This window comes from Phyllobates terribilis, unplaced genomic scaffold, assembly GCF_046119375.1.
Source record: "Phyllobates terribilis strain yellow unplaced genomic scaffold, ASM4611937v1 Scaffold_11__3_contigs__length_659146591, whole genome shotgun sequence".
In the NCBI taxonomy this organism is placed as follows: Eukaryota; Metazoa; Chordata; class Amphibia; order Anura; family Dendrobatidae; genus Phyllobates; species Phyllobates terribilis.
This window is the reverse complement of record NW_027362771.1, coordinates 415,422,031-415,443,710: the sequence shown is the minus strand read 5'-3', so window position 1 is coordinate 415,443,710 and position 21,680 is coordinate 415,422,031. Positions and strand designations below refer to the sequence as shown.

The 21,680-nt window shown below is 39.3% G+C and overlaps 1 protein-coding gene across 3 annotated transcripts in view; it reads right to left on the bottom strand.

Annotated features, from left to right (window-relative positions):
- Nucleotides 1-725: 725 nt before the first annotated feature.
- Nucleotides 726-21,680, bottom strand: part of GABPB1 (GA binding protein transcription factor subunit beta 1) — a 47,720-nt gene continuing 26,765 nt past the window's right edge. Inside the window, exons 4-10 of one of the 3 annotated variants that reach the window (XM_073653100.1) lie at nucleotides 18,982-19,176; nucleotides 18,493-18,604; nucleotides 17,605-17,721; nucleotides 12,458-12,646; nucleotides 11,748-11,863; nucleotides 3,773-3,829; nucleotides 726-3,013 (exon numbers count right to left, since the gene is read on the bottom strand). In XM_073653100.1, the coding sequence (XP_073509201.1) occupies nucleotides 2,861-3,013; nucleotides 3,773-3,829; nucleotides 11,748-11,863; nucleotides 12,458-12,646; nucleotides 17,605-17,721; nucleotides 18,493-18,604; nucleotides 18,982-19,176 (939 nt within the window). In that variant the 3' untranslated portion in view covers nucleotides 726-2,860. The remainder of the gene's footprint in view (nucleotides 3,014-3,772; nucleotides 3,830-11,747; nucleotides 11,864-12,457; nucleotides 12,647-17,604; nucleotides 17,722-18,492; nucleotides 18,605-18,981; nucleotides 19,177-21,680) is intronic. The other 2 variants (XM_073653102.1, XM_073653101.1) reach the window with 2 other exon arrangements.

Here is a 21,680-nt window from a genome sequence, read left to right as displayed (position 1 = left end):
TTTTCAATATGAAATGCTGGTTGGATCTTGCATAATAACTTACTGAACTATTAAGAAAAATCAGCGAATGCTGTAACTGGCCTGTCACTATAGGTGCATGTGATGTTACAAAACTCACAACTTACAAGATTGTAGAATCCCTTATATAGAAGATCTTTAATAAGTTTCTTAGACATGACAACCAGTCTATGGACAATTGAACAGCTCATCCCAGTAAACATTTTTATATATAAACAGCTTGATTACTGATATCTAAGCAAAATAGTGGCACATCTCTGGAGTTCCTGAGGGGTAGTACATTTCATTTATATATTTGGTCTATTTATGATCATGAGAAAAAAAAATAGTAAAAGTTACATAATACATGGTGTACATACAAGTGTCCGCTGTACTAAAGTATACCCATTACTTTCATGCTTCTTACATTTAAAAAGGAAGCGCCAATTCTGAAGAAGAATTCAACCTACCTAAGCCGGTAAGCTGCTTTGTAAATTTGTTTTCATTATTAATCTTGAACTGATTTTAATTACATGAGGTTTCTTTTGTGTCTAAAGCAGAAGTTAGAATCCTCCTGGTTTCCATTCACCAAAAAAACAATGCCTAGTGAAAGCACAAATGTCTATAATACAGTTATAGCCAATCACGTCTGACAGCAAAAAATAAAGGGTACTTCAGATTCGGAAAACCCGTCCCCTGGCTGTTTTTATTTTGTTTTTTTTATTTAAAAAAAAAAAAACAACAACTCCTCTTCTCACCCTCCCCTGGTCCTGTGTTGAGTTTCCGCCACTGCTCTCAATGTCTAATATGGTCTGCAGCCAACAACGTGATGTCAGTGCTGCAGATAATAAGACACCAGGAGCAGCGGTGGAGGCTCAGTGCTGGACCCAAAGAGGGGACCTAAAGTCCAGTTTGTAAAAACTAAAAACAGCAGACAGTGGAACAGGAAAACCCTCTTAACTAAACTAATGGCAGCTTTAAAGAGAAACCAGTAGGATTTGACTAGTGATGAGCGAGCATGCTCGTTACTCGAGGTTCATGAGCATGAGCGGATGTTTTCCAAGTATCTTCGGTGTTCTCACATGTTATGTTTGAGTCACCCTGTGATTTGCGATTGTTTGACAGATTTAATACATGTGAGGAATGCCTATTTTTTTAGGCATTCCCCACATGTATTAAAGCTGTCAGTCACAAATCATGCACACACAGTGACTCAAACATAACATTCGAGCACGCCGAAAATACTCGGAAAACACCCGAGCATGCTCGCAGAAAGGGTTAACAGAACACGCTCGCTCATCACTAATTTTGACAACTACTATGAACTGAGAATATAAAAATCAGTGCAAAACTAGTAAATAAAAAATATACAAACTAACTCCAATTTTATTGTAGATTTTAAATTCCTCAATCCAGCAAATCTGGGTTCTATATCTTGTGAAATTAATTACAAATTTAGTATCTTCATTTTGTTAAATATATAACTGCAACAAGGCATTACCAGAAGAAAAATAAAATCCTCATATACTGTGATTGTTTTGGACTTCATACTTTGTTACATTATTTTCATGAACAAACAGTAATAATGGAAGATAAAAAGCAAAAAAAAAAGGGAAACAATTGCATATTTAATTTAACAAAATGGTAACATAATTGTATTGTACAGTTACAAGTCTGTGTAAAAACAGTAATATTTAATTAATCAGCATTTCCATTCCATTTTCTTGGAATGAAGTCTGAAAATTTCTGTGATTTATAAAATAAAAATTTTGTCTGTAATTTGTGCATAGAAAGATGCGCCAAAAATGAGAACATAAATTTACTGAGTGAATAAAAAAAAATATGTAATTCATGCTGTACATATCCAGAAGCCCAGCAGAACTAGAAATCATTCCTGCCCTGTTTTAAGTCAACATGAAGACTAGACTTAAAGTATCGCAAAACCCAAAATGAGTAGTTTCCTTAAATAAGGAAAGCAAGTCGACCTTTCAATAATTCATGACACGCCTGCATAATCAAATGCAAATTCCAAATATGAAGATCTCAGAATACTTCTCCAGATGTATTGATCTGTATGTGTTAAGAAAACCTTTCTGTGCAAGCCATTTTAGATTTTGCAGCTCTCGAGGTTTCACAAATTTGGGTCAAGTTGAGCATAGTAGGTTTAACAAGTCATTTATCAGTTTATAGAAAAGGACGCTTCTATAACTAATGATAAATGCCTGTTTAGGAGAGATTGCACAGCCTGGTATCTGCAGAAATGGTATAGAAAAAAAGCATGCATTGTATGTACAAAAGTTTCTTCTTAAAAAATATTAGCTTCATATACATGTAAATCTACCTGGATGTTTCAGAAGTTAAACATATAAAATTTTGCTTAGTAGAAAAAGAACTATAGGTTCAAATAATAGGAGACACAAATTAAAAGCTGTACAAAGATTTCCACTAGGAAATGGTAACCTCAAAGGCCACGTTGATCTGTTTAAAGAAAGCACTGCAGATATGCGGAGTATCTATTTTTGTAGATGGTGCACACTGTTCAGAGAGGATCAGCATCGTCCTCTTTTCTTTATGGAAAACATGGTCATACCTTTCACACGGTGATCTCTGCATCTTTCAAAAATCAGAATCAACTTATAAGCTAATTGTAAAATAAAAAAACAAAACAGTATTTACAGTATTTTTTTAAATACTTTTCACAAGGATTGACCTTCATACAACCAGCCTTTTTAGAAGTGTTCTAGCTGGAGATCTGTTCTAACTTTCTGCATGTCCCATTTGTGGCACACGGCAGTACACAGATTAGGTCAGAGCCATGTTGCTGAATAAAAAATATCAAAAAATTATACGTCCGACTAGAAGTTTAAACCACTTCCTTATTGGTCTGCAGTCTGGTCATGGCTTCTAGCTTCTGTCTGTAGGCCTCAGCCTCTTGTTCTTTCTTAAGCAGCTGCTGGCGGTATTTCTGGGCTTCTCTGTTGGCCTCGTCAAGTTGCTTCTGAAGGGATTCTCTTTCCTGTGAATAAGGAATAATAAAGACATTTTAATTTTTCCAATCATGTTATGGTAGAACATCTCTGACCTGAAATAGACATTCTTAAAGTGGACCGATTCCATTCCCATACACGGATATGGTCACAAATATAAGCGATGAAATAAGAATAGGTGGAAGGACATTCCCTGGAGTATTAATAATCGGCTTTGTCACATTAATCTAGGCCTATTTTGCTTATTTAAATAGATTGCGAGCCTCAAACAGCTCCTAAAAATTGCAATTCTATCTACAGATAAAACTGCGGCAAAAATATGGTATTTCTGATGACAACAGGTCCACTTTGCCGCACATTATTGGGTGACATATAATGGGAGTATGAATACATGACGTGCTACATAATGTAATAATATGCACAGTGGACGTATCTGTAGTTCTGCTTCACATGTATAGGATATATTAGACTTTTTCTAGAATTATGTTTTAACAGATACATCCATAATGAACGGCTGCTTAAAAGGAAAAAAAAAAATCAAAAATCAAATAATAGTTCATTGACTACATAAAAGCCAATGGGGGGAAAAAAAAAAAAACGTCCCACACATAGAAGGGATAATGCATCATGCACCAAAAAACAGTCACAAAGGTGGCATTAGCAATGTTTTATTGGTCAGAAAACATGAAATCAATCATACACACAGCACCACAAAATCAGGGACGCAGGGTTTGTCCAGAGATCTTCTCAGAAACATACAGAATCGGTTTTAAAATGTATATAGCTACCTGAGAGAACTCTTGAGTATTCACAATATAGATTTCTGACCCAGAAGTTTCTGGAATCTGGCAGACCGAAAAAAAAATTTAAAAAAGGAGAAAAAAACAGGTTTACAATAACCAAAGTAACAAGCAAGTAATGCATGCTGCCAATGTGAAACTACTGGAAAAAATAAGATGTCAGAAACACAAGTGTCACTGCAATCACTGGCGAACCTTTAACATAAAGACAGGGTTTACAGACAGCAATTATCAGACCCAAACATAGAGACATCCTGACAAGCAGGGCTGTGGAGTCGGTATAAAATGGACCGACTCGGACTCCTAAAATATATAATACATTGGATTCAGTAGTACAATGAAGGATGTGCTATAAATGTTTTCATAAGAATTTGGGAAAATTATGAAATGTGCAATAAATATCTGTTCTGTTTCTGATCTAAGGATCTCGGCTTTTAGATGAGATAAATATGTGCTGCGCTTTATGTACACGCTCAGTAGTGAGGCAGGGCTGCGGAGTCGGAAGTCAGGGAAATTGAGGAGTCGGTGGTTTGGCTTACTGACTCCACAGCACTGCTGACAAGGAGATTTATTTCCTGTAGCTCCTTTATCTTCTACAACTCAATGTATCCCCCGGGGGCCCCTAAGACTTTTTGCATATACCTTCCGTAGCAGATACTGCATGCGAGCGGCGCTATCACTGGCTGCTCACAGGCATCACGTGGCCCCTAGCTGCAGCCGGCTCTGACATCCATGTCACGACAAGTGCTGGCAGCAGCCGGGGGTCTTTGTCTTCCTGGTTCCACGGTGGATGCCAGGCTGTGGACGGGGTTAACCCCCCCCCCCATCCACCCCGGCGTCACACCCGGCATCCACCGTGCGCTCTGCCTCTCCCCATTCATTGGGAAAGAACGCGGTGGATGCTGGGTGTGACGCGGGGGGTAATCCAACCCACAACCCAGCAGCCACCGCGGGGACCCCAGCGCTGAGTCACGCCTCACTTGTCGTGACGTCGGCGCTGGGGTCACGTGATGCCTGTGAGCAGCCACCGATAGCGCCGCTCGCAGGCATTATCTGCAATGGAAGGTATTTACAAGAAGTCTTAGGTGCCCCGGAGGGATACATTGGGGGAATAAAATAAAGTAGTGCACAACTTCTTTAATACCTGCATCTCAAAGAAATACCTGCTCTAGCCACGATGAAATACAGCCGAGATTGCCATGATCTCACAATATGTGCTGAGCTTGCTATTTTACATTTTGTTTATTGCTTTCCTAATTAATTAACTATCATTACAAGTAAGCCAAAAGATGAAATAGATCTATTAACACCAAAAATTGTCTAGCCAGGAGTTTCATCCAGATATCCACACTTCAGGCATAAATAAATGATATTTACTGAAATAATTATTATATGGCTAGAGGCCTGTAAAATACCCATAAGATCAGCGGTAGGCCCTGTTCACATACTGTTATTGTTTATGTCTGGGGTGTACAAAGATAAAGCGACAAACACATGAATGCAGCGTTGTGTATGATATTGCTTGGTAAATTGATGACACATTAGGTTATAGGGGACAGCAGCTCATAGGCCATAATGTCATCAGTGTACCGGGTAAGTCATGAAAAGCTTTTGTTGTAAGCATAAAACAAGATTCAGGGTACTATATGGGTTATGGGTACTAGGTATTCATCACAGCCCTGGCTCATAAATATGTCTGGAGCCTATAGTGGCATAAAAGTTCAAAGCGAAAAATGTGAATGTAGTCTGAAACAGAAGACCTTTATATGGTGCTCCTTTCTGTGCCGCTGGAAGCAAACAACATTCATTATACAACACCATGAATAACCGAAGCTTCATTATTTCATATTAACAGTTTACACAAAAGACAGGATTTGCTCTCTCCAAGAAGAGCCTCAATGTAAGACATAGTTGGACACAGGGGCATTATAATTATAGTTGCAAGTGGGGAGACTGCAGCCTGGTCTGGAGAGGAAGAGGGATCACTACCTGCCCCACCTCGTACCTGCCTAGCACACACAGGATCCCTGCTGACAGCGCCTCCAGAGACTGCACACAGGAGGGATAAAGAGGGCACTCATTTCTACAAGTGCAAGGAAGGAAAAACCCAATTATGCCAGTGCCCCTGCTACAGCTATTCAGTAGCCCCATATTTACCACTTCTCCCAACTCCTAACTGCAGGTATGGAATGTTCTTGAGCTTAGCAGCATTATCATTGCATCATCCTCTACCACCTCCTTTCCTGTTCAGTAAGCAGCTTACGTGTTGGATATCTAGTGTAAAGCATGACAATTAAAGACTCTCTATAACAATGGCCTCCATACACATTCCATTAGAATCTGCTGAAGCGGCTGATTTCGACCAACTATCTAATGTGTATGGGGGTCCCTGACTAAAGGCCCCGTCACACATAACGAGATCGCTAGCGAGATTGTTGATACGTCATGGTTTTTGTGACGCAAATAGCGATCTTGCTAGCGATCTCGTTATGTCTGACCGGTAGCAACGATCAGGCCCCTGCTGTGAGATCGTTGACCGTTACAAAGCTTCCTGGACCATTCCTGGGTCGTTGCGCTCCCGCTGGGCAGTGTGCATCGCTGTATTTGACACCTTATTAACGACCTTGTTAGCGATTCAGAGCAGAGACACGTAGGCGTGCATAAATTGGACTTTTCCGCGCCCCTCGTCCTCGATTGGTGGTCGCTACAGCATTCTCATTTTCGCCGTGTATAAAGAAGGCAACAGAATAGCGATTCCATCCTTTGTTTCTGACCTCGTGCTGGATTGCAGATCCTAGCTGAATTCTCCGGGCTGTTGATATCCGTTCATTCGACTGAGTCCTGATTTTGCGTAATTTTATGCACGCCTTTGTGACACAGTACAGTCCCTATCAAGGTGTGGATCGTTGAAATAACTGCTGTGTTAGTTAGATCGCTGGGGCGGCCGAAATCGTTGGGAAGTTCTGCATGTTTGACAGCTCCCCAGCGATCCCAAAACCGTGACGTAATAACGATCTCGCTAGCGATCTCGTTATGTGTGACGGAGCCTTAAGGTTCAGGCGGTTGTTATTTAATCACCTGATCCTTTTGTTCTGCTGGCAGATCTCCACTCTCACCATAGAAAACACATGAACACTAGGCTGAGCCAAGCGTACCTGTGTATGGAGAAGTCGGGATAGATCGCTGGTGGCCAAAAAGGCAGGTGTCTAATCTGAATGGTGAGCTTAAGGCCCAGGCAACAGGCTTGGTCACTGGATATCCAACATCCTCTACAGGAGAGGTCTCTAAGGGTTGTGCTCACATGGCATATTTTTGTTGAAGTAAAGTCCGACATGGATGAGTAAGATTATCTGTAGTTGATGAGATCTCCATATTAATTATAGCAAGCAAGTGCTGATTGACTTGCTATATGATCAATCATCTTTAAATACGGGCAGATCTATTAATGGCATTTATAGACAATTGACCAATAGCCATTTGTCTAGCCCCCCCAATGTTTTTTCTTAATATGGAGACTAGAATGAGCTGCTGCAAAACATCTTTTCCTCACGAGAACCAAGTATTGGCCATGCTGAAATCCAACATAAGGAATTTCACAGTACATGTCACTCAGAAAAAGAGGTCCAAGGAGCTGAAATGAATGGCTAGCTGTGTAAGGAGAGTTTGTATACGCTGCAGCAGGTAATTACTGACATTTGTGATGTGTACTGCACTATTCAGGAACTGTGTTGCTCCCCTTAAAGGGAATCTGTCACCCCCTGGGAGATATCAGACCTCTACTACGGGCATACAGATTATAGAAATGTAAATCTATACATACCTGTCTGGCCCATATTAGCGGTCTGCTTGCAAAGAAATGTAGTTTTATAAAAATCGGTTTTCATCTGCTTGGCGCCCGGGGGACACCAAGAAATCCCCGCTTATCTGATTAGGAAGTCCAGAAATCCCCGCCTATCAGCTTATTTTGCATTTTCCTCCCCTCCCCTGCACGTGACGTGCACTCTTCTCATTGACATCCCACGCATTAGCAAAGCGCCGCTAACATCGGGAGCGCTCAGTGACTACCCGGCGCCTGCGCACTACAGCGCTGCAGGTAAAAAAAAAAAAAGGGGGGGGGGGGGGCTTGGGAGGAAAAAAGCGCTCCTGATGTTAGCGGCGCTGTGCGCATGTGCGGGATGTCAATGAGAAGAGTGCACGTCACAGGCATTGTAGGACCTTCGGTATCCCTGGTTACAACCACTAGCAACTAGCTAACTAACTGTCACTATATTAGTGGTCGTAACCATGGATACTTAAGGTCCTGCAATGCCTGCACATGAGGAAAGAGACATGGCAAATCAGAAAAACTATACTACATTTCTAATTGGAGGTATTCGCTAATATTATTATTACACCTACTACATATTGGGATAGGATCATGGGAGGGGAATATCCCTTTAATGATCACAGAACTTGCTCATACTGACTGTACAAGTCATTTTCCAAATCAGCTAGTCAGCAGTGGCTGTAGTGGTCACGTATTGGGCAGTTTTGAGAGTCAGGTCACCTTCAAGTGCTTATCATGTATGTCCAATGGACCGCCTGCTGGCAACCCTTTCACCGGATCCACTCAGGTCCATTTAACAATTGGGTAATAAACATGAAAAAGAGGGTCTGGCACCATGAGGTCCTTCTAGTGTAAATGAATGAATGAATGTATAGCTATTTTTTTTATTGTTAAAAGTGAACATGTTTCAGGGTCGGAGTGACCACTTCCTGCAGACATAATTCAGGCTGTAAATTTGTTCTGAAGAAGGGGGTCAGTTTGACCCCCAAGAGCATCAACTTAGCAATTTAAAAAAATCCATCCATTGGGGGAATACATCTATTCATTTACACTGGGAAAAGGGTGGTGTTGTAGACCCTCGCTTCCATGTTTATTAGCCAAATGTTAGTGATTATGAAACTCAATTGCTGAATTATATTATTATTATTTTAATTTTATCACAATTGCTGATGTTTTTTTTTTTTTTTTTCAGAAGCTAGATAACCCCATTAAAGAACAACCAATGTGACATCAATGGGCTACTCCTTAGTTTTGTCAGAACAGGACAAAACACAAGGACATGCACAGGTAACTCTTGTGGAGATCTGCCATAGTCCTGCTCATTCACCTTACAGCTTGGTGCTTTCAGGAAGGGAAACATGCTGCCAAGGGCCCAGCACTAGCTGCAGATTAAAAGAAAGTATTTTATTAATAATCCTAGGTGTGGTCATGGTTTAAACACAATGCCCGAGGATTGAATTACATTTTGATGATCTGTGTGGTCTTGTAAATGAAAAAATAAAGGCCTGTTCCCGATTGCAGAATACTAGTATTTGTATCTACAATGACATCAGGGAATGACACAGGACTTGAATAATAAATTTCTTTTATGTAAGCATAACAAGAGCATAAAATAGCAGAGAAAGATCCAATAAAAAGATGGTGGAAGTACTGGAAAGTGACACCCAAAAGTGCTGGTAAATTGGTAAGAACCGCACACCTGTGATAGTTGAAGGCACTTTCACATCATCTAAATGGTAAAATCAGAGATGAGGTAAATCAGAGATACTGTATCTGATAAGGTATCCTCCTTCCACAGACTGCACAATAAAGAGGAACACATCGTCAAGTATCAGCTATTTAAAAGAATGGTTTAAAAAATACTAGCAGCAACAGCAATAAATTCAATGAAACGCAAGTGAAATACACGTGCTGGACATGTTACACAAAGTACAAAAATAGTGAACAAATTAGGATTTTTCAAAGCTATGGGCACCTTTGCTACAATTCATTTTTTTTTGTTAATTTGCTTCCGAAATGTGAAATTAAGCAGCTTTCTACATAAGACTTTGTTCATTTTGTTGCTGTTGAGTTTGGCCAATTTCATTAGATAACTAGCTGTAGTACTGCTTGTGACATAGATCCAACAGCACACTGATCTTATTCCCCATTCCTTCTACCAGCCAGGAGGAAGAAGAGATTCATGAAGAAAGCACACAAGTCTTCAGAGGTCACAAAGGCCGTACAGCATCAGAGTATAGACAGGGGGAGCACCCACAGCAGAGGCTGCAGGGAGAGGGAATGGTAGAAATCACACAGCACTGCATCAGTGTCAGTCAGTACAGCATCAGAGGGGAGCACCCACAGCAGAGGCTGCAGGGAGAGGGAATGGTAGAAATCACACAGCACTGCATCAGTGTCAGTCAGTACAGCATCAGAGGGGAGCAGCCACAGCAGAGGCTGCAGGGAGAGGGAATGGTAGAAATCACACAGCACTGCATCAGTGTCAGTCAGTACAGCATCAGAGGGGAGCACCCACAGCAGAGGCTGCAGGGAGAGGGAATGGTAGAAATCACACAGCACTGCATCAGTGTCAGTCAGTACAGCATCAGAGGGGAGCAGCCACAGCAGAGGCTGCAGGGAGAGGGAATGGTAGAAATCACACAGCACTGCATCAGTGTCAGTCAGTACAGCATCAGAGGGGAGCACCCACAGCAGAGGCTGCAGGGAGAGGGAATGGTAGAAATCACACAGCACTGCATCAGTGTCAGTCAGTACAGCATCAGAGGGGAGCACCCACAGCAGAGGCTGCAGGGAGAGAGAATGGTAGAAATCACACAGCACTGCATCAGTGTCAGTCAGTACAGCATCAGAGGGGAGCAGCCACAGCAGAGGCTGCAGGGAGAGAGAATGGTAGAAATCACACAGCACTGCATCAGTGTCAGTCAGTACAGCATCAGAGGGGAGCAGCCACAGCAGAGGCTGCAGGGAGAGGGAATGGTAGAAATCACACAGCACTGCATCAGTGTCAGTCAGTACAGCATCAGAGGGGAGCAGCCACAGCAGAGGCTGCAGGGAGAGGGAATGGTAGAAATCACACAGCACTGCATCAGTGTCAGTCAGTACAGCATCAGAGGGGAGCACCCACAGCAGAGGCTGCAGGGAGAGGGAATGGCAGAAATCACACAGCACTGCATCAGTGTCAGTCAGTACAGCATCAGAGGGGAGCACCCACAGCAGAGGCTGCAGGGAGAGGGAATGGTAGAAATCACACAGCACTGCATCAGTGTCTGTCAGTGCAGTACAGAGAAAATGCCTTACAGGCTGTAGAAGGAAAGAGCAGTTCAGGAATGAAGCCAAGGTAGTAAATGAGATCTCGTCAGTGACAACAGCCAGGTCAGGACACACAGACTTCTCATCCAGCAGCCAAGAGGGAAAAGTCTGAAACTAGGAGTAGGTCAAAAGTTGTAAGGTATGTGCACATGTTGAGTATTTGGTGCAGAAATTTCTGCACCATTTCCTCTTTGCAGGAAAAATGCATGGCAAAAAAAGCGCATTTTTAACTTACGTTTTTGGTGCAGATTCTTCCCCACTCATTAGTATGAAAATGTTAGTGAAATCTGCAGGAAAGAACCGCTGAAAGAACTGACAGGCTGCAGATTTAAATCTGCAAGTCGGAAATAAGCAATGTGTGCATGAGACTTCAGGATTCTCATTCACTTTGTTGGCATCAGGAAACACTTTAGGTTTTGTGACAAATCTAAACTGAAAAAAAATACAGCAAAAATGCAACATGTGCACACAACCTAATTCTGACAATGAATAAAGGGAAAAACATTGTAGACTAAAATGTAGAGGCTACCTTGAAGTAAAAATAAAATAAAAGAAATAATAGCATTATTTTATGTAAAAAAATTTTTTTCCCGGTTCAAAGGTGCCCATAGCCCTTAATAGCATATTAAATGACTGTCCTCTAAAGAGGTAGTAGCTTCAGTAACAATAACAGGAACGGTAAAGTATTAACTCTATAGAGCCTCATATGTAATAACCAGGAAAGTAAAACCACACAGTGGTAGCAATTGTACTGCGCCATTATAGTCCGCATACACCCCAAAATCAGAAATCATAGGGGCATTCGAAAACAAAACTGTACATTACCTCGATCTCTGCTGAGTCCATGCGGTTTTCAATTATCTCAATGCACTGTCTTTTAGGAGGGGGCTCGTCACTAATTACAGTTTCTTCGGCAATGTCAGTTGCTGGTACCGTCAACACTATAAGAATAAATACAAGCAGACTCAATAATGGACATTTTTTGACTATGGTTTGAAGGATGAAGCTGTTCATTTACAGGAACTCTTACGGTTTATGCTACATACAAAGTGTACAGAAGGCAATAATTTATACATATGATAAATAATTAATCTTCTTTCATCCTAACCATATATACACTTGAAATTCAAACACCAAGAAGGAAAAGTTGTGGAATTATACAAATCACAGGATGGATTAGACATGGTAATGATTCCCAGAAGATGAAAAAATGAAAACAAATTTATCAAAATATCCCGATTTATTCAGTATCAACTGTGAGAGCCATGCACAGAACTACCTACACTTACACGCCTTGCCTGCGGTCAAGTAACCACTAGCTAGCAGCGACAATACCTGGAAATTGTCGCAAGGTGACTGAGGGCTTTTCTCTCAAACCTGAAAACCCCTTTAAGTGTAGGTTAAAGGAAGGCTCAAAATTATCTCCACCGATTATTCTAGATCCAGAATTCTTTGATTCAAAAATGTACATTATGACACTAGAAATACTAGCATCATTTGCAAGTTGTTTTTTTTTTTTTTTTTAATTTACTTACCTTGCTGGCCATCCGGCATTGTGACAATAATTGGCTGACCTATGGCGCTTGATGGGATCGCAGACTGAAGATTACCAAGATGGATGCCATCTGTCACTATTGTGATGACTTGCTGCCCACCCGCACTAACAACTTGTTGAATTGCACCATCAACAGACTCCGCAGTTACCACTTCTTCTGTAGCCACCACTAGAAAACATAATGGAAAAGTAATACAAGTTCACACAGAAATACCTATTGTTTTAGAACACCAATTTTAAGCAGGGTCAGCATGAAATACTGCTTTGTATCAAACACAACTCTTTGAATTACTTTAAGCTCATTACATCCCGGCAGCGGCACTCAGAACACTATAAACCTGCTAGCTTAACCCCATTTCGCAAGTTAATAGCATATATATATATATTTTTTTAACATGACAGGTTCCCTTTAACGATTTCCAAATCATTCCTAGGGAATAAACATCTCAGTGGCCTTCTAAAATGCCACTGCATAGTAGAGGAGCTGAATGCGACTGTGTAGCTGTGGGGGTAGGAATCTGGCTGTCAGACACAGCCAGACTCCACAGAGAGAAGACAAGGGCAGAGTGTTACCGTCTCCACCTTCTGTATGCAGCAATAGGAACCACTGTTGCCGCTTTCTACTCCTGACCCAGCAGTCATGTGAGTGCTTAGACTATGGAGGAAGCAGATGCTTGGGGGGAAAAAAAAAAAAAAAAAAAAAAAAAAAAAAAAAAAAGAGCATCAAAATAACCGGAGAGATGAATAAAAGATACAAGAATTATTTAAAGGACAGATGAGTATTTATTTCTTTTACTAAAGAATACTGTGTGCAGTGTCATTTGGGAAGCAACTAAGGATTAAAGTAAATTGCATTTATTCTATCTTCTAGATTTTTCCAACTCAGAAAAGACAAGGGTTGCCCAGCCTTTGGTAAAGCCATATGGTCATAGTAAACTGTTAGGGCCACAAGTACAATTCATGGGTAAAAAATAAGATGTCAGGGCCATAGCAAAGTTTACTTGGTACAATATATGAATGTGGTGAGATGACAGAAATCATGTAGATAAAAAGGCAGAACAGAAGCTTCAATATATTTTGCCGAATAGCTATTCTTAAGGGTAACTGCGGACAATTGGCAATTTGTCCTGCAATTATCTGCCACAAAGGCAAGCTCTACAAACATCACCAATGCGTGCTTTGATTTCTGCTATTTTCTGTGTACCAAGTCTTGCTTTTACGTCATAACAGAATACAAGATCTAAGATATTCCTGCTATGATCCAAGCTTTCATCTCTACAATTAGTCAATTGTATTCAAAAGACAGTCGTCCAGATAATGGCATGGAATAACCAAATTATGTGACATTACATACAAATTGTATATAGAACTATTTAACAATAAACCGATTTTAGAAATAAAAAAAAAATAAAATAGGATTTCATTCCAAAGTAAAAATATACCTGTGCCACCGTATTCTTTAGTCACATTTTCAGGGAAAACCATTGTGCATAGCGGCAGGGGGTGACCACAACCACTATTTTTGAGCTAAGCCAGGACTGACTAGGAGCTTGAAATATTCTTCCAAAGCTTAGGTAATAGTGATCACAAAATAATAAGTTTTCACTTATCCTTTAATAAGATATGTAGTAGAGGGGCTACAAGGATAATAAACGTCAGGAATGATTTTAACCTCTTACCGACATCAGCCGTACATGTATGGCGAAAATCGGTAGCGGGTGTATGGAGAGGGCTGTGTATACAGCCAGGACCTGTCTTTAACAGCCCCAGGTGGAGCAGAGCTATGCCCGCGACTGTTAGCCTGTTAAATGACCCCGGTGTGCCGATGGGTTGCAATGACAGCCGGGGGTCTGTGAAGACTTCAGTGCCTGTCACTACAGAGCTCCCCTGCAACCCAGCCTGTAGCCAGGCTTCAAATGAGACCATGATTTTTCCTATATACAGCAATGCTGTGGTATTGCTGTATATAGTACAAGCAATCAGACGATTGCAGGTTCACCAATAAATACAGTGAAAAGTTAAAAAAAAATTAAAAACAGAACAGTTTTAAAAAAAAACATGGGAAAAAAAAAAAAAAAAAGAAGTTCAAATCACTCCCAATTTTCCCCCCATTAAAAATAAGGTTAATAAAAAAAAGTACACATGTGGTATTGCTATGTCCAGAAAAGTCTGGTCTTTCAAAATATAAAAATAATAAACCCGATCAGTAAAACACTATAATCAGATGAATATTTAAAGCGCCAAAATTACATTTTACCTGGTTCCTGCACTAACACAAAAAGTGCTGTAAGAAGTGATCAAAATGTCATATCTATCCCAAAACGGTATTTATAAAAAAGTTGTCTCGCCACACAAAAAGGGAGCCCTCACACAGCTCCATCGACCAAAAGATGAAAGCATTACGGGTCTCAGAAAATGGCGACACAACAAAAGAATATTTTTTTTTCTTCAAATTTCTGAATTTTTTTTACCACTAAAATAAAAAGTATCACCGTAATTGTATTGATGAGAAGAATCAAATTGTCAGGTCATTTGTACCACACAATGTATGCCGTAAAAGCAATTCCCCAAAAACATTGTGGTAAAATGAATGGTGTCCCCAAAAAGTACAACTCAGCCCGCAAAAAAACAAGCCCTCACACATATATGTGGACAGAATAATTAAAACGCTATGGCTCTTGGAAGAAAAGGTGGGGGGAAAAAAGGGGGTGGGGGGAGAATCTAACAAATCGGGAATGCGTTAATGCCATAAACTGGGGTAATATTCTCAAAACTAAAAGTGTATAAAAGCAAATGATAAAGGGAAAATATATATTTTTGAACTGTGTTAGCCAGTAGATCGAAAAATATTTAGATTTGAGAGTCCTCAGTGGTTGATACCTTTTAATGGCTAACTGAAAAGATGGTAACAAATTGCAAGCTTTCCAGACTAGGAAGGTTTCTTAATCAGGCATAGTATAATCTGAAGAGTTACATATTTATACACAATAGAACACAGAAATAATGAAATAGATGAGACAAGTGATGTAAAGCAGGGCTTATTACTATGGGAAAGGGATAAACAGTTGTGGCTGTAAATATTGGATTAGTTCATAGATAAGGAGTGTGAAAGTTATATTCTTCTGTGATTGAAGTCTGTCCCAGGGCTGTGATGCCCCCCTTTTCCATAGTAATAGCTCTGTTTTACTAAATATCTGCAAATCTAAATATTTTTTTAAAAGCAAATGAGACAGACATTTTTATAGGAATCCAAAATAGGACCTGTGCGCAATATATACCCTATGGGAAAAAAAACTAATTTAGAAATAAGGCTAAATAGAGCTGTAAGGGGAGAAATAAATGACAAAAAAAAAAAAAGGAGATTAGGAATGAAAGCTGCAGGGTACGGAAGAGGTAATAAAATCCCATGACATACGACAAGATCAGGGATACCAGAAAGTCTCCATTAAATGTCACCTGCTTAACCCAGCAGGAAGTACAGCGCTTCCTCAAAATCACTAAAGTAGACAAATCACTGGGTCTGGATGGCATACAACCCCATGTACTGCAAGAATTAAGTACTGTGACAGACAGACCATCATTTCTAATATTCAAGGGTTCCATAATAACAGTGTACCACATGGCAAATGTGATGAAAAAGGGGACAAAATCTGAGCCTGGAAATTATAGGCGGGTGAGTTTATCTTGTTCTGTGGGCAAAACCATTGAGTTTTCTAAGAGTGGTTATCCTGGAGTATCAGGACAGCAATGGGACTAAGGGAAAATATTAATAACTAGATTAACAACTGGCTCAGTGATAGGAAACAAAGGGTGGTTATTAATGGAACACACTCAGATTGGGTGACAGTTAACAGTGGGGTACCACATGGGTCAGTATTGGGCCCTCTCCTTTTTAACATATTGGTTAATGACCTTATAAAAAGGTCCCTTTAAAGGTAATGGGTGAATTTCAATACCAAGACAGGTTACCAGACTTGGGGTTATTCAGTTTGGAAAAACAAAGGCTTAGGGGAGATCTTATTACAATGTATAAATATATGAGAGGACAGTACAGAGATCTTTCTAATGATCTTTTTACATCTAGGCCTGTGACGGGGACAAAGGAGCATCCTCTACCTCTAGAGGAAATAAGGATCAATCATAATCATAGACGGTGATTTTCTACTGTAAGAGAAGTGAGACTATGGAACTCTCTGCCACATCATGTTGTAATGATTAATTCATTACAAAAAGTACAAGGAGACTTAGAAGAGAAGAGAAGAAAAGAGGCGCTCCGTGTGTTATACCACTATCTGTAGGTGAGGAAACACTGGAGAATTAGTCGATCACCTGGGCAGGTTGTGTGTGGCATAACTCCGTGGAAAAGTAATTCAAGTGTAGGGCTGCTCATCCAGCCAATGAACGCACACCCGATGAAAGGAGTACATGTAGAGTGAATGGAAGGAGAGGGGATGATCCCGGGAGCAGTTGGTGCCAAGAGGGATTCAGGTCGGTGAAGATATAAAAAAAAATAAAACAATAAAAAAAAAAACACCTGTTTATTCTTACAACGTGTTTCGAAGTAGAATTTACTACGAAATGCATTGCAAGAATAAACAGTTGTTTGTTTTTTTTTATCCTCACTGCCTGGAATCACTTTTGGCTGTGTCAACACCTTGGATTCACCGCTCCTCTCCTTCTCTACACAAAAGTACAAGGAGGGCCTGGATGCCTTTCTTGAAAAACATAATATTACAGGTTATGGGCACTAGATTCTGTGATGGGACATTGATCCAGGAAACTAGACCAATTATTTTTTCCCTTAACATGAGGCAATTAGCATCTGAATATTGGGGTTTTTGCCTTCCTCTGGACCAACAAGTTATGTTATAGGGGGACACGTGATGGACTTGGGTCTTCTTTCAATCTTAAAACTATGGAAAATTGCTTACTAGTTGTGAAGATCAACATAGTGTTTAAAAAATTGTGCAGATAAATCAATAGAAGAAAAGCAAAGCAGCAAGGAAATAGCTATGTTGGTGGTCAAGTATTTAAGTGTTTTTTTTATTATTTTGCATTGTCTTTTATGTTTACAGTCAGCAAGTTTTAAACTGTCGCGTTGAAGCCATATTGTATAAACACACAAACCTGGTGTTTCTGATGAATTGGACAAAGGAGCAGAAGCTTCAGCTAGTGCTGCTAATGTAGCCAAGACAGAGGTGGAGGAATTTCCAAACTGCACTGCAGAAGATATCCCATTATCGTCTTAAAAAAAAAAAAAAAAAAGGTTAGTCAAACAAAAATCATTTATACAGATGTCAATATGAAACAATAACCCTGTCCCTCAGATGCTTCTGCCCTTAGAAAATAATACTAATAAAAAAGAAAAAAATAAGTTAAAATGCCAGGAGTCTAATTTTTGTGATGCTTCGGCTTAACTGATCAAATACACCTTTTACTTTTAGCCATAGAAAGTGCACAGAAGACAATCCATCATTCGCTGAATATGCAATTAGTACAAATTATTTGCACTTTCATCTGTACACTGCAGTCAATAACCAAGCTGTAGACTGCCTGAACTAGTCCACCTCCGGTCCCTTCTGTGATAAGCAGCTCACTGTCTATACAGTATGTACAAAGAAAGTCTGGTGTGGTTGGGGTTAACTGTGGTGGGGGAGGGGCTAGCTTTCTCAGCTCTGCTGCACTGCTAAATCTAAAAACTGTGTCAATCACTGCACCCAGTAAACTATGTGATACATCGTTGGATTAGGGATCTCTTTGCCTATATCATGCCGCTCTCAGATGAGGTAGCAAAAACCTGCTGACAGATTCCCTTTAACACTACAATAGTTAATGCTTTTTCATATGTCAGTATTTCTCATCAGTGCTTGTATGCCAAAACTAGGAATGGAATTTACAGAGAAAATCTATAATTGACACCTGTTCTGCGTTTTGGCATACAAATACTGAAGAAATACAGGTAAAAAATACCGATGTGTGAATAAAGCCTTAAGCAAACTGTTTTCGTTGTCTTACCTGTTAAATTTACTACTCCACCAGGTCCAATGAAAAATTGCGGCGTTGCTGTGTGTATTGTTACAGTGTCTGGACTTTCAGGATTTGTATTAATTTGGTTCTGCATTGCGATCTAAGACAAAAATAAAACATTTTTATTGTCTAAAACAAAACACCTGAAGGTGGTCTCAAGTCATAATCTGTTATAAAACCAAATTGGAAACTAGAAGGCTGGGGTGTATGTTAATTACTATACTATCCCTCTCAATCAACCACAAGGGCTAAGAGAGCTCTTTCTCTCACTTTTGTCCCCAATTTATATTTTTCTACAATTCTGTGCAGATAGAAATTGACAGAACGGCACTTATGATACTTCTGTTTAGTCATAAGGCTCAGGGACAATGGTGGACATACAATGCCCTCACTAGCTTCTTTTTATGAATACATCTTATACACAGTCTTGTCTTTTTAATAAATAAAAACCTAAGCAACACAATGATGTAAACCAACCTGGAGTATTTCTGCAAGATCTTCATTCCCGTTATCTACAGAGATATCAAATGCAGTTTTACAGAACTTGCTCTGACTGTGCACATCTGCTCCATACTTTATTAGAAGCTCCACTACTTCTTGGTGATTGTGCTCTGTAGCCCAGTGGAGAGCGGTCATCTTCAACATATCTTTGGCATTAATGTCAGCACCGTGCTAAAAGTGGAAAAAGGGAAAAAATACTACAGATAATTTTGTTCACTTTAGCATCAGGGTTTATGGTAAGATGCACTGAACCATGACTGAAGGCTACACTAATTTTGCTGTCCAGAGTCCCAGAATCTCTGACAGAAGCTGCATAATATTGCATCTATACATAACAAGTGTGATTTGTGTAATCATTTTCCACGATAACCCCTTATAATAATAATCTTTTTATTTATATAGCGCCAAAATATTCCGCAGCGCTTTACAATTCAAACAATTTTACAGACATTAAGGGCACTGTCCCCCTTAGGGCTCACAATCTACATTGCCAATCAGTATGTCTTTGGACCCCTTGGTGTCACAACCAGTTTTGGCCTTTATGACAAACCATTTTTTTTCCTCACTTTTTTATAGCCACCTTCCGGGAGCTATAACTTTCAGTTCTTGAGGGCTTTTTTCTAGATGAGTTGTATGTGTCAGTGGCATCATTTTAGGGGACATGATTTATCAACAAAAGGTTTATTAACTTTTTATTGGGAGTAATATAAACAAAACAGCAATTCTGTCACAGGTTTGCTTTTTTGTATTTTGTACTTTACATTTTACAGAATTCACTGTGCTGTACAAATAAAATGGCTACTTTATTCTGTAGGTGAGCACGAATATGGCAAAAGCAAATTCATATGGTTTTATTATTTTGTATGACAAATACACACTTTGATAAAAGAATCACTTATTTTTGGGTTGCCATATTCAAGAGAGACATAAGCTTTACAATTTTCCGTCAGCGAAGCTGAAGGAGGGCTTATTTCTTGGAAGACAGGATGTAATTTTCATTGGTGCTATTTTATGTTACATGCAACTGTTTGATCACTTTTTATTACAATCTTTATGGGAGTAAAAAGTAACAAAATAAATACCAAGCAATTCTAGATTAACTTTATTCAGTTTAAACACCATTCACTGTTATATATAGTTAATACATTAGCTTTTTTGTGGGTCGATATGATCACAACAATACCACATTTATTATAGGTTTTTTTTCTTAAAAAAAAAAAAAATCATAATAAAAAAAATATATTTTTTTTTTCTTGGTTGGCATATTCTGATGCCCATACTGTTTTTATAATTTTTCTTTACAGTTGTGAGAGGGCATGCTTTTTGCAAAAAAAAAAAAAAAAAAAAAAAAAGCTGGGGTTTTTACTGATATCATTTTTGAGTACATAAAACTTTTTGACAGGAGATTTAAACATTAAATTGTAAATATGGAACTGTTTTTTTCTTTCATGAAGTTCACAGTTCATAATGCAGTACAACTAACATTTTAAATTTCTTCGGCACATTGGGAAGTACCATAATCATTATCAATTTATAATTTATTTTATGTTTTACTTAGTTTTGCACAAAAAATATTTTTGAAAATTCCAAGAGCCAGAACTTTTTCATTTTTCTCAGCACAGAGCTGCACGAGGGCTTGTTTTTTGAGCAACAAGCTGCAGATTTCCTTGTTGTAATTTTGTAATACAAACAGCTTTTGATCACTTTCTTTTGTGTCATTTTTTCGTGAGGCAAGATGAACAGAAACCGCAACTATGGTGTAGTTTTTCATTTTTTAAGGCATTTACTGTATGGGATAAATAATAATATAGTTTTATAGTAGGGTTATTACAAACATGGTGATACCAAACATGCGATGTTTCTGCAAGAGTGTTTTTCCTTCCTATACATAAACCATGTTTTTTATTATTAAAACTAGTGTTTGGGGTGTGTGTACATATACACAGTACACATGTGTAAACACACACCATACTGTGTAAAAGTTTTAGGCAGGTGTGGAAATTGGCTTCAAAGTAAGGATGCTTTAAAAAATAAAAAAAGTGTTAAAAAGTGAATGAACAACAGACAAATCTTAATCAAATCAATATTTGGCGAGACCACCTTTTCCTGATAAACAGCATTGGTTCTTCTAGGTACACTTGCACACATTTTTTGAAGGAACTCGGTAGGGAGGTTCTTCCAAACATCTTGGAGAACTGACCACAGATCTTCTGTGTACAGTGAAGGAAATAAGTATTTGATCCCTTGCTGTTTTTGTAAGTTTGCCCACTGACAAAGACATGAACAGTCTATAATTTTAAGGGTAGGTTAATTTTAACATTGAGAGATAGAATATAAAAATAAATAAATAAATAATCAAGAAAATCACATTGTATAAATTAGATACTTATTTCTCACTGCAAAATGCAAAAAAATGTATTTGATCCCCTCTAAACCATTAGGAGTTCTGGCTCCTACAGACCAGTTAGCCGCTCCTAATCAACTCATTACCAGCATTAAAGACACCTGCCTTACATAGTCACCTGTATAAAAGACTCCTGTCCACAGACTCCATTAATCAGTCAGACTCTAACCTCTACAACATGGGCAAGACCAAAGAGCTTTCTAAGGACGTCAGGGAAAAGATCATAGACCTGCACAAAGCTGGAATGGGCTACGAAACCATAAGTAAGACG